Source organism: Nestor notabilis, unplaced genomic scaffold, assembly GCF_000696875.1.
Source record: "Nestor notabilis isolate BGI_N333 unplaced genomic scaffold, ASM69687v1 scaffold32792, whole genome shotgun sequence".
In the NCBI taxonomy this organism is placed as follows: domain Eukaryota; kingdom Metazoa; phylum Chordata; class Aves; order Psittaciformes; family Psittacidae; genus Nestor; species Nestor notabilis.
The window spans coordinates 1-27,994 of NW_009918422.1; the positions used below are offsets into that span (position 1 = coordinate 1).

At 36.9% G+C, this 27,994-nt stretch overlaps 2 protein-coding genes across 2 annotated transcripts; one reads left to right on the forward strand and one right to left on the reverse strand.

The window, feature by feature from the left end:
• Nucleotides 1-1,848: 1,848 nt before the first annotated feature.
• On the forward strand, nt 1,849-13,518 carry LOC104401957 (kinesin light chain 2-like; the record flags this gene model as incomplete). Its single annotated transcript, XM_010009701.1, has 4 exons — nt 1,849-2,064; nt 7,240-7,370; nt 11,683-11,749; nt 13,118-13,518. Coding segments are annotated over 4 exons (480 nt in total), but the record flags the coding sequence as incomplete, so codon positions are not given.
• A 5,917-nt stretch (nt 13,519-19,435) lies between these two features.
• On the reverse strand, nt 19,436-25,067 carry LOC104399591 (DNA repair protein XRCC3-like). Its single transcript, XM_010009702.1, has 4 exons — nt 24,888-25,067; nt 22,453-22,665; nt 21,025-21,071; nt 19,436-19,658 (listed from the first exon to the last, which is right to left on the reverse strand). The coding sequence occupies exons 1-4, from the start codon at nt 25,065-25,067 to the stop codon at nt 19,436-19,438; spliced, it is 663 nt and encodes a 220-aa protein (XP_010008004.1).
• Between the last annotated feature and the right edge of the window lie 2,927 nt (nt 25,068-27,994).

Sequence of the window (27,994 nt, forward strand, 5' to 3'; positions counted from 1 at the left end):
TATATTAATTATAAGTTATTATATATAAAACCCAAAACAAAACAGAGCTCTGAAATTTTATCAGCAAGTTGAAGTTTCTACTGGGAAGCTTGGAATTGATTATTTGGGAATTAAGGATGGGAGGATCTTGCTATTGGAGAAGTCTTTTTTACAGTCCCTGTGTAATCAGCCCACTTCTGGCTTGCCAGTACTGCTGCAAAAACTCTTCTTTGTCTCCATTTTCCTTAGAGCCTGCTGGAGGCTTGCTGCTGCTATTTTGTTTTTATTAAGCATGCTTCAGGTTTTCATTGGTGCATCATATACTACGTCTCCCATTATATCACCTTACAGCACTGGATTTGGACATGTAGTAAACAATGCTGTCTTACTTGCAGTGTTTAACTCTACCTTTCTATTTTAGGTCATTAAATTAAAGGAGAACAGACAGGGTTAATGCATTTCCCCTTTTCAGATAAAAGCAAAGAGGTATTTCTGTTCCCAGATGTGGAAAAGTATCAGTCTGCCACAGTTCTGTTTTTCATGTATGTTTTGTTTGCTTTAGCTGCTGGGATGTAAATGCTAGAGTTTCGAAGACCAGTGAAGTTCTTTGTCCTTCATCTTTCATGACAGAATCAAACTGGGAAAGTGCAGTTCCCCATCCATTTTTTAAATGTATGTATTTTTTAACATACAAAGTAAATGAGACACGATAGCTTTGGAGCAGAGCCCAGGGTCTGTATGTGATACATCACCTCTTCAGTGGTGATTTTGAATAGTTCTATGCTTTTCATGTTGTGTACGGCTGAAGGGATTGGTACAGAAGCCATTTTGAGCCTGTGCTTCTCTACTGTCTGAGAGCTCTAGCCAGTTTTCTGCACTACAGAGCCATGTGGAAGTGAAAATATATGATCATTATATGTTCATGATTCCTTGTGTGTAGAATTCCATTAGGGAGGGCTGTTCTTCAGTTAGTGGAAAGCAGCTATATGGAGCCAAGAACCTGATTTCTCCATGCCACTAAACCAACTTTCATTCTTATTCATGCACTTTACTTTTTAGAAGAATTTTGACATGATTTTCACTTTCTGTATTGTGGTAGGCTTTATGGATTTGCCACACAGGTCCCCTGCATTTGCTGCTAATATTGCACAGTGAAAAATGTAGAATGTTTTCTTAAGTGTAAGGCATTGACCTGGCATCTCTTCCTGCAGCATATACTCAAGTATGGTTTGAGCTTTATTACTTTCTAGTTTCTGTTAAAGATTTTGCCTTTATTTGTAGTCCATTGACCTTCATAGAAGGTATTTTAACATACTGAAAGGGTTATTTGGTAAGCAACGGACATTGTTTAACATAAAGCAAAAATATTTTATTGAGCATAAATATAGTATGTTCTATTATAAGCTTATTTTCTATTTAATTTCTTTCTGAATAATAAATTATACCACTGTGCCAAGTGTCATATGTCTCTATTTTTAAATAACACAACCTGTGTCTCAGGTATTAGATATTCAGGTACCTGCAACATTCTTTCCAAAGGTGGGTGAATACTGCATGATTTGATAGGTGGAAAACTGAGAATTGCATAGACTGTTCATGATCTAGGAATTGCTTAAACATTAAGCTAGTGGCCAGGTGGCTTCAGGTAAGTCACGTGAACACTGTGATGTTTTGATGAGTGATAGGGAAGGAGGAAAAGAATGGCAAGTCACTGAATTCTCTACCAGACTGTCTGTCCACTTTATGCTCTGTTGGTTTCTGCAGTGTACAAAGGGCAACTCAACTGTCCTTTGAAAGTAGGATTGGGGTGATGGAGTAATGGGTTGGTTTGATTTCTTTCTTGATATGGTTATTGTGTGTGAATTGTAGATTAGTACAGCTTGCAATAAAAGAAAACCTTTTGCCATTTTATCTAATTCTCAGGGTCTTGACAATGTTCATAAACAGAGAGTTGCTGAAGTGCTGAATGACCCTGAGAGCATAGAAAAAAGGCGAAGCCGAGAAAGCCTCAATGTTGATGTGGTAAAGTACGAGAGTGGTCCTGATGGAGGCGAGGAAGTGAGTATGAGCGTAGAATGGAATGGGGTAAGTACAGTACACAGTTTAAGGAAATAGCCTAGATAAATTATCACCATAACAGATATGGTTGTCCATTCACAAGCCTATTGTGTTCTCAGTTGTTCCTTGGTTAATCTACTTAGTATTTCATAATTTTGCAGAATCAAGAAATAAAGAATAACATTTTGTTTATCATAACATAATTTATAAAAATTGTAACATTTAAAAATTTTAAACCATCCTTTCTGTTGTCCTGAATGGTGAAATTTCTTCAAGAATCCTAAGCAGTTGTATTTAACTCTAAGTTGTTTAATGCTGATTGAGTGTCCTGGTTATGGTCTGGTGTACAATTGCTTGTTAGCGGTTTCTTTTTACTGGTAGAAATATTCTGGCAATTAACTTACTTTTGCTTTTGTCCTTTTGATGCCTGTATTGTAAATGTTCCTTTAAAAATACTGCATCTCTTGGAATCACAAAGAACATTTGCTATGGAGATTTATTAAGTGTCAGCAGTTTTACAGTAAATAAGTGATGAATAACACTAAAATAATTCCAGTCTCCTCCTTACCCAACTTATTAGAGGGGAAAAAAAAGTAACTTTTCAAGCTGCTATACAGTCCATTTTAAGAAGCAGTGCCATCACATAAAAATTTGATAGTAACTTCACATATCTTAAGTGAAATATTAATAACATTTTTCTGTATTAGAATTTGACTGGAGTCAGGGCTTGTTCCTATTTTTTCCATATATTGGCTTCACTGTATAATACTGATTGTTGTAAAGTAAAAACATACATATAATGTGATAACATGTAGATTTTTGTAACCATTGTTTTCCTTTAATTTGAAAGACAGTGCCAGCTTTCAGTTATTGATCTGGCTTATGTAGTTGCTTGCTTCTGTCACCACCTTTCCCATGCTTTATTCCATTGCCAGCAATGGGATATATATTGCACTGTTAACCAACTCCCAGCTGCAGTTCTGCTGAAAATAGTCTCTTAGATTATAAAAGTGGTGTTTCCTGCTTTTGCTGTATGGGAGGGGAAGTAGCCTACTTTGCAGAATTGAGTGTTCTGAAGTTTCATTTCTCTTACAGTAGCAATCTTTTTTTGTTCTTTTTATTAGCCACGTGAGGCAAAGTTTAGCATTCTAAAGAAACCTTGATAGAACACATACTGCTTTAGTCTTCAAGGAGAAGGTTCTTTCCATCTTTGCTTTTGTCTCTTTATTATTGTTTTCTTGGCATTGGTGTTCTCGGTGCCAAGACAGTCAATCAGCATCTATTGTGAATAACTCTGCATCATCAATAAAGCCAAAGGTTGGATTAACACACTTTTTAATTCTCATTTTGCCCATTCAGTGTTAGAACTGTGTACTGTACTCCTCCCTTAATTTTCGCTATACTTTGCATGACTATATGTTCTAAGTGGATTAAACTTTTTTCTGTTATTGACATTAATTAAACAAGCATGCAGGTTTTGGATTGAAAGGGCCTTCTGTGGAAAAGCAATAGACAGTATTTCTAGGTCAATATGTGAATGAAACTCAGTGATAAAATTTGTTGATCTGAAAAATTAAATTTTGAACTCTCAGGGCAAACTTCATTTTTAGTGTGCTGAAGTGGCATCGCTTTATTCTCATCTTAGTTTATTTCTTTTTTTTTTTCCCCTCACGAAAGGTACTTTTGTATTACATGTTTTACATAAAAGTGGGCAACTCTCTCTCCCTCTACCCTGCTAGTGTTTCTCAGTGCTGTTCTTCCCTCTACTTTATATTGTGTAGTTTTTTTTACCCTCGTGTGTTTCCTCCAGACAAAATAATCTGATTCATAAAGTGTAGTAGAAGTTTTTACTTCTGTCTTTTCCATTTAAGTTCTTCTGAAGTGATCAAGCTGAGTGTCAGAATACTTGAGTGTGTAAAGCAACAAATTTCAACAAAAAATTGTTGGAAGATTTATTGTAATTAAGTGACTTCCATATGTAATCTAATCTCTATTAAGTAGGATATGCTTGGATCTTGCACTCTTACAAAAAGAACTGAAATAGCTATTGAAGTAAATTTGCCATTAACTATTAAAACTGATACGTTAAGTGAAGTTGTATAGTGCATGTTTACATGTTTCTTAGAAAGTCCATCCCTCTTAAGTTAACAGAAAATACTTCAAAAAGCAAAGAAATACTTGGTCCTGAAAATTCAAGGTACAAATCTCAAGATCTCTAGCCCTTATTATATTTGTATATAAAAAATGACAGTGGGTATCTAATTGACATTTTTGTAAATTGATCTTGCAGCCAGTTGCAGAACAGATAGAAATCCTTGTGGTGTGACAGTGCTTAATGTAAGGTTATGTTCTCAGTGTGAGAAAGTATCTTTTCTTACTCTAACCTGTATGCTTCAAAGATACTTCTTTTGAGCACATTAGTCTGCTTTCAGGTGTGAAACAAAAGCAGTACATTTCACTACCATACAGTAGCTGCTAAGAGGTGCTCTTCTTTAAGAAGTATCAGATCATTCAGAGAGGCATTGTAGCAGACAGCTACAGAGTACAGGAGATGATGATGGTGGGGAAGTCTAAGCAGTAAGGTGATTCTCATTCTGAGTGACATGAAAATAGGCAATTAATCTTTGCCACAGAAATGGAGATTTTCTGCTTTTGTTTATGCTAGATTTAGGATTTTTTTTTTTTTTTTTTTTTTTTTTAATTTTTAACTCCGTTTAGGGTTTTTTTTTTTTTTTTTTTTTTTTTTTTCTTAAATCCTAAACTCGTGTTTTAAAGATTTGGGTTTTTTTAAATCATGCAGTCAGTGTTTAACTTGAGAGTTTTAATATTTTTATTCCAGATTTGAAGTAACCAAAAACTTGTCTGCTTATTCATAATGTGCTAGTTAGCATAGTAGAAGTTATGCGCCCCTACCAAATTTGTCTTGCCTTTGTTCTTTAGATCATTATCACTACTATAGCATTACTGGTTTAAGGCCATAGGAATAATTAGCCTTTTCACTGATGTAATACTTCTAATTACTTCTGTAATTTTAATTACTGTTTATTCCAGTTGCTGAAGGTAAAGGCTTTCAAAACAGGTACCTTAAGACTATCAGTAATGGTCTCTGTGCTTACATCGAGAATGGAAAGTGTGTAAATTGAAGTACAGCTTATTTTTAAAAGTGGATTCTTTCAGATGCCTCACTGCATTAGGAAAAGGAGACAAGTTTCCACTTGGATTTTATATATTATTTTATATATATATTTATACACACAGAGGGATGTGTTCTAAAATTATTCTGAAACTAAATTGCCACAGGTCAGTTGGATTCTAGTTCCGTAAAGGAATGAACAGGATTTTGTCTGGAGGCTATGGGAAGACCTCTTTCTTCTTGCTATTGTGTTTTGAGGAACATTCCTGACAGAAGTTAAAGCTGAAATGAATGCACCTTGCTCTGTTCCTTTCTTCTGGTTTGTTTTTTATTTTTCCCTTTATTTTTTATTTTTGTGTTAATGTTAGCTGAAAAAAAAATCCTTTGCTTACAAAATGTAATACTAAAGCTATCACTTCTTAAAGGTTTTTTTGTATTTTGTACAAATTCTAACTTAAAGAACACATGGAATCATTCACGCTCATTTGTAAGTCACCTATTAGTGATACAGGTCAAACTGCAGAAAGATGTTAAGTTCTGGTAATTGCAAGGGCCTGCACTTTGTACTTCAGGGCAGTCCAAATAATCCAGAAAAAAAATGTTTTGAACATGACCTAGAAATACTGTAAACTTGACTGTTCAAAATTGAAAACTGTTGAATTTTCCCCAACAGTTTCATTGAGTTTTTCTCTCTCCATTTCTGACAGGCCTAGATGCCTTTTGTGATTCTTATACTGTCTCCTGCATGACGGGCGTGCACCATCTTCAAGCTTTAACTTCTCTCTTCAGTACTGACTGCTGTGTTCTAGCAAACCCCTTAAGATTCTTGTCAGAGCTACACTTCCCTGTAAACTGGCCATTCCTTCAGTGCTGGTGTCTTTTTTTGGTTTCTATTTCTGTACCTGTGTAGCTTTGCCAGATATGTATCTAGTCATACAAAATGTTATTACAACCATTTGCTGTGTAATACATAGAAAACAAAAAGTAACAATGAACTTTAGAAGTAGCTGTTCACTATGGAAAAAAGGTAGTTAAAAATATCACACAAGGTATTACTGAAATGGCATGATGGTGATCTTTACAGGAGAAAAACAAAACAAAACCCATAAAAGTAAGGCATGTTCTCCAAGTGCTTTAAAATGTATTTAGAGACCTATTACATGGTTAACATCGATATGGAACTCTGGATGTCTTCAATTATGAGTATTCTAAAGTAGCATTGCTGTATAGTCTTTGTGTGAGATTTTCGCAATTATGCTTTTCTCTACTAATCTTGGTGTTCAGTGATTTGTGTATTTGTCTTTCTAACTTCTAATAAACTCACTCTAACTCAGGTGTCTGTCTTTGTCTGCTTAGTAGCACTTCACTTTCTTCTTTTACAATTCTTGTTTCATAGTCGCACAGGATTTCTGTGAAGTAGGAAGTGATCGCTTCTAATCTTACTAAATGGTTGGGGGTTGTTTTAAGAGTTAAACATTTAAAATAGAATTTTTGTTAGTTGGAAGTTTCTTTTGGTCAGCACAGCAGTGTGTAAAACACGAATGCAGTGTACGAAAAATTCATTTTGTTGTGTTTTACATTTTCTTTGGTAAAAGTTTAAAACGAAGCACAGGAATTTAACCATACGTGTTTCTGGTAAGAAATATTTTTGTTTCAGGACTAGGGTTAAACATGTTTGCAAGTAATGTAGATGTTTAGAAAGAATAAAACAGGGTTTTTTTCTTAGTGATGGAATGCTTTTGTGTGGGGCTTGTACTATGTTAACTACAGTGTGCTCTTATAAAATGGTAACATGGTGATGGTGAATTGTTTGACTCCTGTGGTGGGTTTTTACTAATTATTATGAACCATGGCTTGAGCATGGCTTGACACTTCAGAAATCTGTTACTGTTTGGAAAGAACCTTTTTGTTATAATAAGGTTGTAGCTATATAGTATTATGTGTTTAGGTAATTGTACCAAGTACCTATTAATAGCAATTAAAAAAAAAACATCAGTGAAATGGTCTTGAGCCAGGTTTGGGGAAGGGCACCAGCTCTTGCAGTTTCACATTTGTTCAATTTTTTTCAGGATGGCACTGGATCTTTAAAGCGCAGTGGTTCCTTTAGCAAACTTCGTGCTTCCATTAGACGCAGCAGTGAGAAGCTGGTTAGAAAGCTGAAGGGAGGAAGTTCACGGGACAGTGAACCAAAGAATCCAGGGTAATTATCTATTCTTAGCTATGCTGCTGTGCCCTCCTTCTGTGCCCCTACTGTAGCCTAGTGTAGTACCTAGAGCAGTGTTTTCTTCTCTGCTTAGCTAACTGCATTTCATATAGAAAAATAGGAAATAATTTCTTAAACTTATAATTAAAGTGCTGCAACATCCGAGGAATTATATTTGCTTTTAAGAGTTAACTCAATTTTAACAGTGTTTTTTCCCTTTTTACTGCTTTAGCCATTTGAGGAATAGAAAAGCCTCATAGAAATATTGATAAATGTTAGTTACCTGCAAAATTCTCTTCACACAGCAGTGAAGAAAAGTAAATATTACTGATTTTTGGTATAGCTTAATATCCTGATTCTTAATAGAGCTTTATATATTGCTGTGGGTATAAATAGAATTACTTACTTGAGCCCTTCTCAGTTTCTATTTTTGGAAACCCCAGATTTCAAAGAGCAGAGGAAAATGTAGAAAATCTTCAGCCTCATTGTGCATCTCAGTAACATTTTGGCCTCAGTAAAGTCAGTGGTAAAAATTTGAATTTTAGTGAATTTAACTTTCTTATTTACCATATGATTGTGGATTTGGGTGTATGTCATATTTCTAATAATTGCATTAAAAACATTCATCACTTGCTGCTGCAGAGAAGTCAAAATATTAAAATACACTGCTACTTTTCATAATGGCATTCATGGGTGTTCCCCTTTGCCCCAGCATTATTGCAGTCAAATTTGCAGGATTTTTTTCCCCTCGCTATGGAAAACTGGAACCCACTTAGTTGACAGGAAACTGGATGACAATGTGAATTTGAACTTATGCTTTAAAACAGTTAAATTAGAGAATGTGGAGTAACTTCTGATGGAGCAACTGGATCTTATTAATATAGTAGATGATAATGATGGTAATACGTGAGACAGTGATCTGAAGGCAGGTTCTTGATGTGTTCTGTAAGTGCTCCACTGAAGTTTTGCCTCACTGTTTTCTGTGGCTGTAAAACATTGTGTACAGCTGCAATACATGTAGAATTCACATGTGATTAGAAGAAGGAAATAAGTAAATGTAAAATGCTTTAGGGAAAACAAGCAAATGCAAACCAAAATAGAATAAAAGGGATTTCTTTCTTTGTTTTCAGTGTGAGCATTTTCATACTTTGGTTTTCTGGTTTTATTCAGCTCTGTCTAGAGTTCATACATTGTAGCTCTGGTATATTATTGTATGAATAGATGTATATATTCATAGCTAGTTTTGCATTTTCTCATCAGTTTTTGAGACATGGAAAGGTTTTAAGTTCCTTAAAAGCCAAGAGTTTTATGCTTTGTTCTCTATAGTAAATAGAGCTATTTTGACTCTAAGTAAAGTAATTCCATGATTATAGGTGTAGAAAATTGTGCTTGTGTTTAACTGAAGACATTTGGCTTTCAATTTCGTGTAAGAATTCATCTGCCTTTTTATTGTCTGCACATTAGGAATGTTATTTGACCAACGTAGAAGTAATTTACCCACATTAACATTAATTGTATCGTAGGGTCTCTATCACCAGAGAAGATTTCCTCAAGTAAAGACATTACAATGAAACAGATTTGAAAACAAAGCAGTATCTTTCTTGCTTTCACTTTTTGACAAAGTATTCTTGTTCTTTCGATGTCACCATAGTTCTCAAAGAATAATTTAAACTTGCAGTACATGTTTTGCACTGACAGGCCTTTTTGCAGATACGCACGTTGAATGTGTAAGACAATAAATATTGCAAGCTCGGTTTTTATGAAATGGAGACATTTTTAAATCCTAACTTATACTAGCTGATTTTAATAACAAAGATGCCTGGTATTAAAACACCAGCTTTGTAGCTCTGAAGCATAGCTGTACATACTGATAATCCAGGAAGTAATTTTGATTTCATTTTCTGAAAAAACTTTAGTAAACAGATCTATTATTTTTCTGCTTCTGAGTTTACTAAAAGGGATATTCAGTTTTATTACGCAAGCATTTGTTTTCAGAGTGTTTGATACGTGAATATTACAATAGTGACATAGCGTAATATAAATCATTTTTGCTGTGAAGTCAGCTGCTCTAGGTACATAGAGGACATATGTGCCTCCCTCCTTAGCAGTACATGGCCGCATTCCCTGCCTATGTCTCTGGGAAGACTGTTTTGAAATTAACTTGTTGCTTATACTGTGCTTCTGTAAATAGTAATTAACACTAGTAAGATTCTGAATGAGGCATACTCAAACAGAAATACATTAATACCATAGCATGAAAGAGACAGTTATCGTGTTGTTGCTTGGTACAGAAGGCTGGAGAAAATAAAGTAGAAAACTCATCAGGGAAATTTTTTATTTAAAATCATGCAAAAGCCTTTTTGACAAAGAATAAGAATTGTTCTTTGAAACACACAGTACCTGAAGCATGGTATCAGTTCTTCAGTTCTGTAATAATTTAACTTCACTCAATTTAGATTTGATGTTTTCACTTTTAAAAATTTTGATCCTAGCTCAGAACAGTTAAGATTTATAATTCCAAAAAAGAAAAAAAAAAAAGCTTTCATCATTACTTGAGCGCTCGAAAACCAACTGCATGCTCTTTGTGCGATTATGTTTCTAACACGGAGGGAGTTAAAAGTGCATTTGCCAGACTAAAGTTCTCAAGCATGTCGATTTAAAAAACCCCACACAAACAAAACAAAACAAACCCCCAAAAACAACCCACAAAGAAACCAGGATCTCATGTGTGATTTAAAAAAGAAAATATTTTCAATTGGCACTTCTGCAAGCACCTAAAAATACATGTCTAAGTTTTTACTGGTGGATTTTCTATTTCCCTGGAATGTTTTCCATAAACCTTTATGCTCTTTTGGAGAGTTTCATGTGATGTTTGTATGTGTTTTACAGATTAACTTACTTTGACTTCCATATATAACCGCTTCTTCTATGTGTTTCCTTGGATAAATGAGAGGCGTATACCATGCATGAGACTTTGCTTTGTTGTTGCTAACACTCATGTTAAACTGTGTGTGTTCTAGCTTCTGAAACACTCAGGTTTAATGCTAGGAGAAGACAGTGAGCCTGCGTTATGTAGCAGCTGTTGCCTGTGTGTGTTAGTGTTTGGTTTGTTATTCTGCTAAATCTTTGCTTTATGAAAGCATTTAAAAATCATGCTAGACTTCAACTGTTAGTAGTCTTGCTTCAGTAGGAAGAAACACGGGTTAATATGTAAGGTGATCTGTATGGATAAACCTTTCCATGTTACTGGAAGGCATTAGAAACTTGGCTTTGACCAGTTATGTCTGATGAATTAGGGCCTCATTGTCTTGTGAATAGTTCATCAAATACATATTCAAAGCCCTCCTTCAGGAGTTCTGAAGTAGTTAAAGAGGTAGTGAAAAACAAAGCAAATGTAGAACATTCTGAGTAACTCGGAGATAACTGAGTAACTGAGACACTTGGAGATAAAGGACCTCAGACATGCCTGTTGTAGTCACCATGATGGTGTGAATCTTAAGGCTCATTTTGAATTTCATTACGCATTTTAAAATATTCTGTTAAATTTTGTGTATGTTTGAGAAATGTAGGTAAACTACTAATCCCCATCTCAAACAGCAGTAGATACCACAATTGATGCAGTGATATTCTGACTCTCAGTAGCTCCTGTGTAGGTGATTAATTTATTTTTTTAAATCATCTTTTGCTTTCAGTACAGTATTCTCGGGTGGTTGTGTTGTAAAGCCCAAAGCATAACCAAAGTTAACAGCAGCAACCCTCTTGCTTCCTTTCACGTGTAAAATAAAAAATTTTCAAATGCTTTTTGAAATTGATTCTGAAGATTTACCTAGATCAGACAGAAAGCCCTAAACTGATGTTGTAGCTTTTCCAAGTTAAATGCTGCCTACGTAACAAACTTATTCATGCTTCACTTTTTTTTCCCTAAACTGTCTGAATGTTTTGATGCTTTTGTAAGAAGCTGCATAAAATTGAAACTGAGAATTAATCAATGCTAACTCAGTGTATTAATTTGATACGCTTTAAAACCTGAGATTTTGTTTTGAGTTGAAATTAAATCGGTGGCCTGTAATGTTTAAGCTCTGAAGAGCTGGTTATTTTTTTTTCTTGTTTTATATGTAAATTAGAACTGAATATAAACATATTCTAAGCTATGTAGTTATCTTAAAGGGTATCCCTCAGATCAGTTTTGGGGCATTGTTCAAACTCCCTTAACTGTGCATTGCTCATTGTTACATTTGTGTTTTTAGCACTGTTAGTTTTCAGCTGTTCTGATTGGTTTATCCTTGCATGTTCACTGTCCTGGTTGCAGCATGAAGCGTGCCAGTTCTCTGAATGTTCTTAACATGGGTGGCAAGGCTACTGAAGATCATTTTCAAGTAAGAAGCCCTACAATACTCTTACAAAAAATAGCTATCATTAGTAGGGTTTGGGATAAAGAGAGTGTGATGATTAATAAAACAACAAACTCCCAATGAGTGGTAAGAGCCTACCTTAGTAAGATGCTTAAAGCATATGCTTAAGGCATAATTCCTTAACGCTTTTGTGAACTATGCTTCATTTTAAGCAAGTGCTTACGTCTGGCCAGTAAAGAGCACTGGCTTTTATGATACCAAGGAGTCTCTACTTTGGACTTTCTGACTATTACAGTGGATATGAAACTTCTGGAATCATATGTTCTTGTGAAGATAAAATACAGGAACTTCTAAAGCCCAGTTCAGGATTTGTTTACTTCATCCTCTTTATTGCAAAGGGCCCAGTCATCTTAATTGCTGCACGTTTTCAGATTCCTTTAAATGAAACCTCAGTTGTTTCTGAGGTTGAGTAGGAGCAGTCTCTTGTCTGATCTGTGTTATGCTTCTGCTAATATAAAACCTTAATTTGCTTAACTGTAAACCATGTGCCCAGTTGCTACTTCCCATTTCCTGTTTTTACCTAATAAATCATTGTTTCTTACATTGTCAAATGAGTTAGCAGTGTTCTGTGTTCTAAACGCTGTAGTGCATTTTACTAACACAGTAACTGCAACTAATTTTTAGGAAGATAAAATTGCTTCTGTACTAACAAAACTGTATGTTTCAGATCTTGATCGCTGTCCTAAAGTAGCAAGAAAGCCCAAACTGTAGGGCTCTCATTTTGCTGTTGAGTGGTGTAAAGATGTCTTAACTATTTTATCTGTAATGAATGTACTGCGGAGTTTTCTGTGGTGTGACATACATGAGTAACTTTGCGTAGGGTGAACTTCAGCAAGAAAAAAATAATCCAAGGTAAAGCATAACTCTTTGCAGCAACAGTGACAAGGGTTCAGAACGCCATGCCCTAGGTGCCCCTGAGCTGGATCCTTAGTGTGTAATTGATGTGACTTCCAGAAGAGTTGCTTGTGTGTACACAGCAATACTAAAATTAGTTCTCACTTCTTGTGAATTTCAGTAGTTCGCTCGCTGTAGATGCTTATGGCAATTCCTATAGATGGGCTCTTGTGTTTCTGGTAAGGTGTAGGTCAGGTTTGTAAAGGGTGTATATACCTGTGAATAGACCTTTTCACTATCACTAGTTGAAAGCTGGGGAAAAAGATGTTTGTTAGAATATGGAAAAGTTGTCCCCCTACCCAACATGAACAAGGCCAGTTCTCCATAGTTCCTTGTATTTGTTGTTCCTGTATGTTAAAATGAGTAACTTTGTTTATTTGCTTGAACTTTCTGGACGTCTGCTTAATTTATTTGTTTGTCTTTTTCCCCTTCACACAGGAACGAAATAATTGTCTGACAGACACGAGAGCTCTGAGTGTCAGTCATACTGATTTGGCGCATTGAGAGTCTTGGACAGAAGCTAGCTAATATTCCTTTGTGAATAAAGAAGCACTGAGACCTTCAAAGCTTTGGTTCCTCATCATTATGTATAGGAACACCTAGTTTGTAATTTTGTTGGGTTTTCTTCCAATGGACTGCTGGTTTTACTTTTCTAAATAGGAATGATTTTAAAAACAGCATTAGTGGGTGTTTTCTTCTAAGGGAAAACTATGTAGATATATATTGCTCATTGCACTGCTCCCATTCATGCTACTTATGTTGAGTTCTTTAATAGATTGGAATATTACAGCAGCCAAAAAAGTGTAAAAATACAAACATATTTAAAGCATACCAAAATGCATTTGAAAGCGCCAGCAAAATTAGATGTGTAGCAGTAAATATATACAGTGCTGGAATGAGAAAAGGATACATTGATGTGCATTACTGTATAAATTCAAATTAGGTGTACTGTATTAGTGGGGCTTTCTTTTGCTCCACTGATTACTGCAATGTTAGAAACCTTAGCTGTCAAAACAGCACTTAGACACGGCTTACTTAACCACTATATTGAGCTATTAAATTTATCAGAAGGCTGGGGTTGCATTATATAGACATAGCATGAATAGCAATACCTGTGACCATGACTTTGATACTTGCTGATGTCTTAGGGCACAATTATCAATGGAGACAGGATGGTTCATGTTGATCGGGAGAAATGGAAAATGTTTTGACCTTTACCTTGTATGGTTGAAGAATACAGAAATTTTGGACTGCAGCTGTCCCAGAGCAGCTCCTGGAGCTCTTGGGGAAACATAAACCCTCAGGTTGACTGTCTTGCTTGTCCACTGGAATTCAAAGTCCAATCCTATTTGCTGGAAGGGCCCCAGCATTTCCTTACGCTGATCCCAAATCCTGCCTTTCTCCATGATAGCTGACAACAGCAGAAGCAGGCAGCTACACACTAGGCTGTTACACGGTGGAGCAGCTGCTGTGCAAAGGACCACTCAAATCCTAGGGGCCCAGGGGGAAGCATTAGATGGCCGTAGCTGGCAAGCAACTGGTTAGACCATGCACCCATATTACAGTTAATATGTATGCTGTCTGTATACAGGACTGCTGCTGGAACTAAGTATGTATGTTTTAAGTATTTTATAGACTCTATAGTATTTTCTTTTGCTTTTCTGTAAAGCTTGTAATTTAGTTCATCTTTTGTAAAAGTTCTTATTCATGTGGAGTTGGATGAGAAAGTAGAACGAGTGTGTGTACAAATGTATTTGTGGTCATAGCTGTGAGTTGGAAAATGCCGAAGGAAGCTAACTTTGGGAAAAGCTGGAATATTCATTCAAGGTTAGTGACAGCCGAAGGAGGCAAAACAAAGGAACATAAGCAAGTTTTAGTATTTGAATAGACTGTGAGGAGTCATTAGAATTTATAGAAGCATTTGACTGATTTTTGCATCTGGTTTCAAGTTGGTTACAATAACTGATGCAAAAAGCTGTATATGTTATGCACTTAACTATGTTTACCAGGATGTACCTTACAAGTATGGTGTACCTGCTAGAAAGACAGTTTAGAAACAGTGAGACATGATGCTGCTAATGTGTAGGAGTTTTAGCACAGAGTAATGCAATTCATTAATGAACTCGAGCAAGAACAGATTGTTGCTCAGTTACCTTAACAATATGTACTTATATTATGTAGACTCTTGAGTTTTAATCTTTTTATTAAGAGCTTTTTATATAAAAGAAAAAACATAATATATATACTTTTATTCCCCCTAAAGCAAGATGTGTTGTATGCACTCATTGGTGAATTGGTTCTCCACCCAAAAGCAGACTGAGCTGGCTCTGCATGAGGAGCTGGACATGGGCTGCAGCTCACTGAGCAGGGCCAGCCGGGAAGTGACAGAGCTGTCTGTCCCTCTGGCTATGAACAGCCCTCACAGTCGGCCCATTCCACACCAGCATGCTGCTACCACTGTAGGTAGCGGCTTGGCGGGCCTGGTCTTTGAGCTCAGCACTTCACTGGGAGAACGTTAAGAGTCCAGCTCCCAAAAAAGCCCACAAAACTGTTTAGAGACAGAGCTGATTTTGGTCATAAGGAAGTACTTAAATGGAAGAATTTATCTACATTGATCTTTCAGCTTTGAATGAAAATTATTTTTGCAGCCTCTCAAAAAATACCCCCACAAACCAACTCATGTAAATAGCAATAAAATACTTAACCATGCCAAACTACAATGTGCAGGAAGTTTTAAAAGGCAAGACCATAGTGGGGTGATGGTGGTAGTGAGGGAGCTTTCTTGTTCAGGATCTTAGTGTTGGTGGCATTACTAGTAGTGTGCTTTTAAATGTTTTAAACCTTTATATAGTATTGTAAAGTGTGTTGGACGATTAAGTTGTTGAGCTACTGCTTATTAAACAATCCTTACATTTAAAAGGTTATTTCCCCCACCCCCACCCCCACCCCGAGAAGAAACAGATTTCAAGAGTTCTCTAATCCATAAATCACCCAGAATTATAGCCAGGTCCTGATAGTTACGAGCCAGGGAGCTGTTTGAGAAGAACGTGTAAAGTACAAAAGCAAACCTGGTGTGTTTGAGTGGTGAATGAGTTACTGTCAGGACAATGTCTGTATACATTTAAATTTCAGGTGGGCCTTTTAGTGTGCTTTTATGGAATATTTTCTTCCTGAATTTCCCTGTACCACTTGTAACTAACAGTGCACAAAGTGTAAACCCAGAATACCCACTTGTGTAAGTCCTGCATGGCTTCAGTACTGAACCAAATCAACAGCTCTTATGAAACAGAAAAGTAAAAAAGACTTTCAGAATTGACAGGCACTTTGTTAGGGCTGGCCTGCTGGGTTTTGAGTCCCAGTTTTATAAGTGTGAACTTTACTCAAACCATGATGAGGACTCCCGTTAGGCCACTTTCTCCAGGTTCTCTTACAGGTGGTGGCTGGTGGTGCTAGAGTATCGCAGTGGGGTGCTGCAGGAACAGCATGTGGAATTGTTACTCATGGAAAGATGCCAAGCCTTGTGTCTATGTGGTGGTGTGCAGGTCTTTAGGAATTATGGCAGTATTTGGTCTTGAGTTTAGATCTTACTAAATACTATTGTAGAATGTAACTAACTGTTTCATGATTTGCTTCTCCTTAGAAGGAATAACTGGACTGTTGCTGTGATGTTTGTGCTTGCAGTACTGTGGTGACAGAACAAAGCACTGAAACAATAGAAAAACTATTGAATGCGTTCTCTAGAGTTTGAACCTTTCCTTAAAACAAACAGCACCCCTCTTCCCCCAAGTCTTCCTGAATGCTAGTAAAATAAGATGGGTTTAAGCTTGAGGAGTATTTGTGCTTAAATTGTACCATTGAGTACCATTTTGAAAATGGTGTGATTCTGTTGTAAACAAATAGTAAAAGGGGCATGCAGTGCTGCAATGGAAGTGTGTTTACAAAACCTGATGAATTCAAGTTACTTCAGTTTTTGTTATGCAGGTCATGTATTTTGTCTGAAAGCTGCTAAGAGAATTGCATTGTTGGTCATGTTGGCCTGTACTGAGAGAATAAACGTTAAGAGATGTGATGCTGTGAAGTTTACAGTTTTATTGTAGTCACTTTACATTGTCACAGACTTACAGAAGTATCAGTATAAACACTGGCACTTCGGAGTTCTTGTAAATAGTTTAGAATTGAGGGAAATTTTGAACATCTACAGTTGATTATTGCCTTGCTCCAATCCACTCGCACTAGTTTCAGTGTACTCAGTAGCCAAGGTCAGTAGTTTGTTTTAAACAAAAAGCCCAAAACAACAAAGCAAGAGCAAACCATGGTGCCTCCATCAGATACAAGGCAGAAGACGGGAGCTGTTGAGAAAGATGCTCATGTTCTTAGTGAGGCTGCAAAACTGTTCTTTAGTTGTAAGAAAGAAATTAAAAAAAAAATATCTTTCAAGTAAGAAATACTGAACTATAGTTAGAAGCTTCATTTAACGTTCAGAACTGCTCTAACAGTTGTTAGCCGACACAATTGAGAAGACTAAACGTTGTACAGAGCACAGAACAAGTGTAGTGAGGTAGTTTTTAAAACCAGATCCTGAGGCTCCTTGTATTTATACTCGAGTCTCCACTCAAGCAGGGAAGGTTATTTTGTCTTTAGTTTTAAATTGCATAGTAGAAGCACCATGAAGTAGGGATGGTGAGTGACACTGGAATTAGGCCAGATGAGTTCTGTGCAAGCAGGAAGGGCATTTCTGTTTTCTAGGACCTCGTTTAAAAGAAACACCACCAGTGCCACCAGAAAACCATTTGTAATGTCAGTGTATCCTTCTTGGGGAAACACAAAACCCTTCTTCCCCTCACTCCCCAATATATGGATTTCATGTTTGATTTAAAAAAAATAATAGATCTTCCAAGATTGGCTCTAAGATGATGCGTTTTGATCTCCAAGTGTAGTTGCTGCTCATCACATCACAGCTGTGTATGAAATCCCATTCACCTGCTTGTCTTACTCCATAAAACTTTGCTGAAAATAGACTTCCCTAAATGTTATTTGTAACAAATACTAGTAATTCACTATAATTTCATCAAGAAATTTGTAATGAGGTTTCTCAGTGTGTTTTACATCTGTTCTGTCGATAGGTCAGTTGTGTCAATTCTTAATCAAGCATAAATTAATTTGATGCTACTTTTCCAAAGCCATGTTTCCAGAGCTCTGTGTGAGCTTTCTGCTGAAAAAGGCTTCTTTCTGTATGTCACCAAGCTGTAGATTAACTTGAAACTGTTTAAAATTTCTCAAGTGTCACTTAACATTTCTTTTCAAAGTGTAGAAAAATGTTTAAATGTAGCCTTACAGGATAAAGATGACATACTGAATACATTCTAGAATGTAAATCTTCTTTGTAAAAAACTACTTCATTTTTTTCCCTGTATAGCAACAACTCTCCATTGTGCAATCCAAAGACGAATAAAGCTGTATAAAGGGAAGGTTCTTAACTTGCATTTATTAAGATTTCAGCATGTTTCAACGGATTTGACAGAAGGCTTCAGAGAGGGTTTGTACCCAAAAGCTATACCAGTGTCAGGTGAGCAACGGTCTGGGTTTCTGACTCTGGCTGTGAATAACTGCAGAGAGGGGTAGAAAGTGCAGGTGAACACTCAGCTGCTGCGAGCAACTGATGACTTAGGGGTCATTGTATTTTAGAGGCTCGGTTTGTGTGTGGTGATGAGCCAAGAAATGGACTCTGACTCCGATTTAAGCCTGCAGCTGGAGAGTTAAATAAGAACCAACACTGGCAATGTCAGGAAGACTTGACTTGTGCAGGAAAATGCACGTGAGTAACTTCATCTGGCTTGCTTTCACACCAAAATCAGCAGTGAGTAGAGAAAGCAGATGTTACAGCTGTAGTTGGAGGACAACAGAAAAAGTTGTGATAAATAGTGCAAAAATGGAAAGAAAAACACGTAAAGCTCTAACAATGCAAAATTGAGAAAAGCAATCACTCCAGGGGTGGATGGAACCTGCTACAGCAGCCCTTCAGGAGCACAGCTGAGCAAAGCCTGGGGCGGAAGCTACAGGGGCAGTGATCCAGTGGCTGATCAAGAATGCTACCCCAATCTAATGAACCACAGAGCAGTGCAGAGCATCTAGAGGAACCCATACAGAGCCCTTGCTCTGAAACACCATGGTCGCACAGCATCAGCACTGGGCCAGCAGAGCAGAATAAGGGGATGGCACCATGTGGTTTGTTTTTAACTTGAAGAGGCTTTTGCTATGAGGGGAGAGAACCAGAAAGCAGGAAAAGAGTAATTTCTAACACTGAAGAATGGCTGTACTTAATGGAAGCATGAGGCCCAGAAACAGCAGCAGAAAACAGTCACTGGCTGAACTGGAGTCCCTATGGGTCTGGACACAGAGAAGGTACACCACTGCAGCACATGCTGTCACTAGATTAGCACACTATTAAAGCTGAATTAGAAACCAGATCTCCCCTACCATGGGGATTGCCACATCACACTTCATTGTGCAGCCTCTGCCCAGACAAAGCTCTACTCTTCTTCCAAATACTTACCAGAAAAACGTGGTGAACATATATCCAAGTATAAGGAGATCTGCCACAATGTTGTCAATGCGTGATGTAGTCACATCATTGTTTCTGTATTTCAGTGTCTTATTTCTCTCATCTAGGAAGAGCTTAATTTAACCAGCAATTCCTCCTGAAGCAAAGTAGTTCTGATACAGTTTTGGAGCATGCAGCTTTACAGTGCAAAGAATTTATTTTATTCCTTTTACACCTTCTAATTTTACTGTGTAGTAGCAAGAGGAGGGAGGGAGATGAGGAGCGAAAACTACTTGTAAAGTCCTCACACTTCCAATGTGGTGTGACATAACTCCAGAGGGTTGCTCGGGCTGTGGTGTTCGGCTGACCATCAGTCTCATTAGCAGCTGATTTGCCCAGGTTATTCCAAGTGCTGGAGAGACTCTGTTACCCGCTGCACTGCAAAGAAAACATTACAGATTTCTGGATGTATGAATTTAATATGAATTATCTTCACTTCTGTTATAACAGAATGACACTGGAAGCAATGATCTACTGTCTCTATTTACAGTCATTTGCTGTATTTAAACCTATAGGTCTTCAAAGATAGAGATTATGGGCTATCCCCACAAAGCTACACACTGGGTTCTCTCCGTAGCAAGGTAATAATGGGAAGAGAAGTGCTTCCATACAGAAAAATTCAGTCATTCTTCCACCTACAGCCATGGTGAACACCTGCCTCTGTGTGTACCCTCTTGTCATAGGACAATAGCGATACAAAAATGGTTGAACTGTAAGTATTTGAACCATGTAACTGTTGGCCTTGGATTCTATTTGCAGGTATATTTAGAAACATTGGGCAGATATAACACTGTGTAACTATTCATTTCAACCTGAAGATTAAAACTTTTTTTTTCCCTGGAAAGAGAAAAAAAAAAGAGAATTACAAGATAACTGGGGAGGGGGTGGGGGCAGGAGGAAACTCAACCTTATCCTTGGTCTGCATCACTTTCTGAATCTGGAGGAAAAAACTAACACATTTATGTAGCACCTACCTATCTAGTAACTCTAGATTATAGTTAGGCTTCAAACAAGAAATATGTATGTTTGAATTCTGTTAATATCTTGGTGTTAAAGAGGGTTTTTTTCTTCAGCAACGAAATCAACCAATAAGGTTTGGTTGCTATATTTTTTTTTTAAGAAGACATAAAATGCTCTCAGTTATATCATAGGATCATAGAATGGTTTTGGTTGGAAGGCACCTTCAAGATCATCTAGTTCCAATCCCCTTGCCATGGGCAGGGACACCTTCCACTTGACCAGGTTGCTCAAACCCCATCTAACCTGGCCTTGAACACTGTCAGGGATGGGGCATTTGCAACTTCTCTGGACAGCCTGTTTGAGTGCCTCACCACCCTCGCAGTAAAGAATTTCTTTCTAACATCTAATCTGAATCTGTCCTCTTCTAGGTTAAAGCCATTCGCCCTTTCACTACATGCCCTTGTAAAACGTCCATCCCCAGCTTTCAAGACAAGCGATCAGATATGAGAAGCAAAAATATTCTTGCGTAAGCAAGTATAAGAGCCATTAACTTATTCCCCCCCTAACTTGCTGATTAGGGATTACCACGTAAGCATGTATGACAGTTTCTTCCACTTTACAGCACATTAGTTACTGCTGATCTCCAGCAAATGCCACACTGCTGGGTAAAATGCTCTACCACTCTTAACATGCTCTGGTAGATTATATTGAGTTATAAAAAATACAGTGGTTAAATACTGCCATGTATGTCATCATTGTTATATTTCTGTTGCAGATGGCTTACCTACCACCACACTGAGCAGCTTCCGACTCGCTCACTCTATCAGTCACCTGAAACACAAAAACGATGGTTGAAGCTGACCTGTAGTTATGCATTTGTTTTAAGCAAGCAGAAGGGCAGGGAAGGGAGTGAAGCCACGAAAACCCAAGTTACTGCATCACATATTAAGCCGAGTTAGAAAACCCTCATTCTTTCCAGGCAAACTAAAAGGGAGTTGTGAGGTATAATCTTAGTTTACAGTGCTACAATATTTAGCTAGCTACAGCTTACATGAATTTAACTAGTACTAGATGTTTAAATTGTAAAAAAAAAAAAAATAAAGTTGGTTAAAAAATTAGGATGTAAAAAAAAAATAAAGTTGGTTAAAACATTAGGAGTAACTCGAGGCTGAAATTTAAATCCTACTGAATTTTAATGTGATTCTTACTGAAAAGAAAAACACTGTATGTGCCTGAAGGCTGTTCTAATTACTGCCATGTATGAATTCCAATACACTCCCCTCCAGTTATGGTAGTAAAGGTAAGGTTTTACACAATGGCCATTCCATAATTTCAGAACTCCTCCTAGAAACAAATCAAACAAGTAGCAGTTTACTTGATGTTTCTAGAACATCTTCCTTCTTGATATAAAATTCTTCTTGTTTGTAACTTCTCAAGTTCAGCTTTTCTCCTTACACCTTCTCCTCTGCTGTGAGAAGGAAACCTCAGGGCTGAGTACTTAGTCATTGGATGGAAGGTCCCACCAAAAAGGGAGTTTCCCAGTAGTGGATTGCCTACACATCTACTTATCCCTTTCTGAGGCCGCATTCCGAGTGTCAGTGCTTTATCTCCAGCATGCACACGCTCCTTTGATTTGTGATTAGATAAAAGCAGTGGCATGCCACTTCTACAGGATAGATGCAGCGTCTCACCTAGTTTTCTCAAAAGAGTAGTATTCTTGACTAGTATTATTGTGGGGTTTTGGGTTGCATGAATTCTAGTATTTTACTAATCTCAGCAGTTACACAGAAGTGCTGAGCTTCACAAAAATGCAGCGCAGACCCTGGTGTTTCACTGCCTCCTGTGTATGTGGAACATAATTATTCCCAACACAATCCTGCTGGCAATGACACTTGAAGTTAGTGTTAAGAACTCTTGTTATTTTAGTTTGATGCTTGGCCCAATTGCTATATGTATCTATTTTCATTAGCTTTAATGGACAGCCTTTGAGGTCATTAACAGTCTATAAAGGCTTCAATGCTATTCTTAAACTTTGAGAGGTTAAGATTTACTAGTTTAAAGTATACCAGTTTAAGGAAGCTTTAGTTTCCATCTGTCATTAATATTCGGTTGACAATGTTAAATTTAACACCAAATCTGCGTACACATTTCCTCTTCCCCAACCATATATTAAACGGTCCCTATAAACTAAGCAGCAGTTTTGATGTCATACCTGATTAATGCACACTATTGGAGTCCTGAATCTAGTGCTTAAACTGTGAAGCTGTGCACCAAATGTCTGCAAGTACCGAGCCTTTGTAACAGAGTCTGAAGCTCCGAATTCACATCGAAACAAGGCAGCAATAGAATCGATGACCACCAACCGCACCATGCCTCTTGCAAGCAGCAGGGAAATCCTGTTAGTAATGCAGTTGTGAAAGGTATCCTACCGCAAAATACAAACAGACAGTATTAGAACAGTTCCAATACCTCTGTTTGTAAAACTGAGGTAGTAATTACAGGTAGCACTGCTGAAACACAAGCTGATGGAGTTTCTAGTCATAACGTGAGTTTGCAGATCTTTAAGCCTCACCAGTAAACATTTTTCACAAATGTCTTGTGCTTTCACCTGAAGAAAAAAAAATAGAGATCAAACTGGAATGTACAATTATCTGCAGCTCTGACTTGAATCAGCAGTTTACATCTCACATTTCACATCTCAAGAGTGCAATACTACTATCCTGAACCATTCTCTTTTGCAAGAGTGGTTCTCATTGAAACACTTGAGAATCAAAACTAATATTAAATATTTAAACCCTAAGTTACAGACTACACTGCTGTTCCGCTAAAGATACTTTAACAGTAAAATACACAATTGCTACAACAAATCCATATTGATCAAGAGTCTTGATCAATGAACATGAGTAGCTGCAACTTACATCCTTCCTATTAGAAGTTTTACTAATTGAGTATTTTGAAGTCACCAAAACATTTCAATTGCAAGATCTTTAACTAACAAATATTCTGTAGGGCTCAACATCTATTACATACTAATAAGGTCCTTGTAGCCTGGTATTTGTCTTTAACGATGTGGTCTACAGCAGCTGAGTGGAAAGGAGAACAAGCTCACAGCGATAATCTCAGCTTCTGGCCATCAGGAGTTTCAGTGTTGGCAAAAAAAAAGCAATAATGTGACAGTGACGCTTCTGATTGGTGCCACTCTTTACATCTAAATAGAGGTTCACAGCTAAGAGCTTACATTCATCCAAAATCACATAAGATATGCTCCAGCATTCCACAGCTTTTAAAATGAAATTGTGATTAAGTCTGAATTACAGTAAGCTCTAGTCTACTGAATTAGCTGCTTTTTACAAAATAATACTATAATATCAAAGCCTTTTTTTTAACTGGAAAAGAGTTACTCTGAAGAATATAAGACTACTTTCCGTTCTGGAAAATGGATATTTTTTTGTTGTTTCTTTTGTTTCACTTACTGATATATCTTCAGGAAACTATGCTGCACTTCAAACACTTCAGTGTTTGTATGTGGTCCTTCTGTTTGTACAAGACATTCTTTTGAAGTGAATACACAAACACTGGATTCCTCAGCATGAAGCAAGGAAAAAAAATGTTGGGTTTCTACTTCAGCTGCTATCATCTGTCAGTATATAGCAATGCATTCTATGTATACGGATACACACACAAACTAAAACTGAATCTATATATAACAATATATGAATTGCAACCATCTACTGTGCAGTTGCTGGAATTACCAGGGAGTGTAATGTTTTACTTTTAAGGGTATTTTAGAGAGGTGTATGTTCTACTACAGGGCAGTTCTCCCCTTTTTACAGTAACATACTCTAACTTCCAGAAACTTTTAAGATTTCCAGTGAAAAGGACATGGAGAAGGTAGCTTAGCTGCTGCCTGGACCACAACGTAAGTGGTAAGCAAACTGATGTACACGATCTTCTTACACTTGAAAACTACAATTCAAAAAACCTAACAATTGGAATGATTTCAGAAGTGCTACTTGCAAGCCTTAGAGAAAACAGAACTTCAGACCTGTTATCAATAAAGAGCATATTAACAGCTACGTAAGAAAAAGCACGACAAAAGGGGGTTTACAAGGCAAAAATACAGTATATTCAGGTTGTGTATTTTTCCCATCCAGTTCTACTATGACATGTTACAGGTAAAGGGGCAAGCACAGCTGTGGTCATGCTTTGCCACTACCTATTCCAGACAACATTTTTTGTATCCTTTCCTTAAACTGCAGTTTAACAGCTATGTTATTACATTGCAAGCCAGTCAGGATACACGCCACCTTTTGCATATGTATTTATATCCTGTCTCCAAACTCAAAATCTCCCTAGAAGCTGCAGTAAAGCTAGTAGCAGTTGTCTACTACATTTTAATAAACATGACTTACAAAAATTCACTATATGATCCATTCTTTTAAAATATTAATATTTCTCTTTTAATATCCTTCATACTAAAACACAGTAATAGTTCTTTACCAACAAATTGCAGAGATTAAGTAGTATTCATTACAAATCTTGGTTCACTCAACCTTTTGTACGGTCTCCTACATGAAAAAAAATCACCCTGTGGTTACTGGATTATAGTGTAATAATCGCACATTCTTAATTCGTGTTACTACTTACTAATTCTGCTGCATGTTCAACAAAAATACTATTTCCAAATTTGATCTTCTGTATGACTTCAGCTGGAACATCTGCACGCAGCTTATGTTGTTGATCTATGAGTTGTTGCAAACGTTTACTTGGGAATACATCTTCTGTACAAATGTAGACAGCTCCTATAATCAAGGAAAGCACCTCCATTATTACAACAGGGCTCTTACACTCCCTTTTCTTAACAGCACAAAAACCCCACATTCTGCACTCAAAAGCTAGACGTGTACCTGGAAATTCATGCTACTTTTTTTGCAGCCACATTGAATCAATTATGAACAATAAAAAACCCCGCTCCTATGACTTCCCCATAGTTGACAGGTCCTCTTTTTGGTGCCTGCTGACACAATGGGGTTTTTGTACTCTCCACTAGGTGACACTCATCTTGCACAGCTGCGGAACACGTTGACCACCTAACTTCGGTAATTACAGGTATCATAATTTATCCAATCCACAAATGAGTGGCACTGCAGAGTTTGCTTGTTTTGGTCAGAAACACAAAGCACAGCACTGTACTGTGAGTAAAATCCCCTGTCCCTGCCAAACCCAGTACAACGAGTATTTTGATTAATTTCACTCACTTTTTTCAAGTTTCTTGTTTTTAAATTTACAAGTGGAGGCGTACTGATTGCTACAACAGGTAAGTCTGTTTAAAGAGGATCACTCATCCAATCTCAGTCCAATTAACTCTTCCTGAAAATGGTAGATTAGATAAGCAGCATTATACTTCAATCCCATTACTGCGAGTGACGTCTATATGTTGTTAACTGTGGTTTCTGGTTAACAAGTATGTGTTATTGAGGAGAAAATTAACCATACACATCAAACAGAAATACATGCAATATTTTCTTTATAAAACAAATAAATTGTTACTGTTATTGCAGAACTAGCCAGAATGATCAGCTAATACTTGAAGGGTTACATCTAAGTATTAAGTCCACTCACTGAAGTGATGATTGACGCTGCTAACACAGTTTAGCGGCTGATATGCTTGGCAATCTGAAATACCCTGAACAATTCCACCCCAATGGTCCATCCCTCCTCTGGCTCTCCTTGGAGTGGAAAGTCCCATTGCCAGAAGTAACTGCCAAATCCTCTATATATTCCACTGAAAAAAAATACAAAACTGTATCCAACAGCAGGAACTGAAAGATCTCAAGACTGGATCAAGTGAAAATTAATGGTTACTTTATCAATAAAACTATTTCGCTGGTGGACACCTGTATAACACAGGGTATTGAATTCTGAGAATATTCTATGTACAAAGATGAGGCTAAGCCTAATTTGCTGTAGGACTTAACTTGCATTTCAGCTTAACTCCCCCTAACCTCTCCATAAATTCTTACATAAATCACCTGACTTCACATGTGAAACATTGAAAACTTCAGAAATCTACCACGTAAAGAAAAAAAAAAAAACAAAATAAATACCATGCCCACTAATTAAAAAAAAAGTCTTTGACAGGTGAGAATTAAAGACCTTCCTCAATTATTATCACATGGAAAAATCCTTCATCATCATCTAGGCCTTCCATGGGAGGTCCTGAAATATTTCCACAATTTTTATTTCCATTCTACCTGATAACAGTTTCGAGTTATACTTCAGCTCCTTTTTACTTTCCTTGGCCCTGGCAGCCAATAGCACTCATCCCTCAAATATTCAGTTTCCATTCTTAACTGCCTAGCTTCATTGTGCATATACTCCTATCTGTGAGGGGTGTTAGAAGTTTATAACAATGAATAAGGACTACAATAAAGCATTAGCAATCAGAGCAGTCATGATCTCATCATGATTCTTGAACTACAACATACAAAAAACCTAAGAAGTTGAACCATGAATATATTTCCTGCTTTTCCCATTTTTTTTCCTAGCACTTGAGCAGATGGACATAAATTCTGTCTTTGGTAATTACAACTGAAGTAATTCACAATACCTGTAGACACAAATGAGCACATGTACAAGGTTCCATCAGCAAAGGAAAATTTTAAATTAATTAATAAATTAATTGATTAATTAATGAGTCCACAATTAACTGACTCCATTAAGTTTACAGTGACAATCAGTAGCTGGTTAAATAGTGCCTGAACTTGTATGAAGCTCAGGCAAGGAAAACACAGTAACCTATTAATTATATCACTTAACTGCTAAAGGCTTTCTAAATAGCTAATTAGGAAACAGTTAATTATATGAACCTTAATTTTCTTAACGATTTCCCTAGGTTAATTTCTCCTAATTGGACTCTTTTCCTATCACTCTCTAACTTGACAGTGACAGCTGAGTATCAAATAGGCAGGTGGGTATCTTTACTAAGGGCAATTCATACATTCCCAATCAGGTTTCAGTTTCACAATTTCTAAAAAGCTGTAAGTCAAGAAAAATTTCTAGTCACCATGTGTATCTAGCACGGGACTCACTCAGGTCAGCAATTACGTCTTGCAACACACCACAAAACTGAAAATCACAATGATGAAAATTCAAAACCAAGTAAACAAAGAAATAAAGAAAACCCACCAAGATATACAGCTTCCTGAAGCCCACGTTGTTTCTGAATTTCATACTAACAAAAGCTATGCTTACTTGTGTTGAGGTTCCTAAAGTAACTGGATTTCTCAAGTACCACTCTTACTCACAGCTGACTGCCTTCTGCACAACATTGCATATTTCTGAAAGACAGGGATTTCTTTACCGTGAATACTGGCTTACAGAGAAATTGTCTGCTTTTTAAAAATCACACCTGCTTCTAAGTGGCATGTCCCCTGTCCTCTCCTTGGTTTACCTAGAAAGCACATTACCTAGAAGTCCATTACTTGAGACTTCATGGAGGTTTTTTAAAACCAGATTTGTATTTTTAGATAGATTGGTGCTCTATTAACTACATAATTGTATTTCAATCCAGAGTTACTGCAACATTCAAGACATTTCAAAACAGAGAACCTGAGACACTTGCTAAAAAAACATGTTTTTCCCAGAATTAACTTACCTAGACAAAAAGAAACATAAAATTCTACTTAAGATCTTTGTTGAAGATAATTTCAGTGCAGTACTAAGAACAGTGATAGAATCATAGAATCATAGAA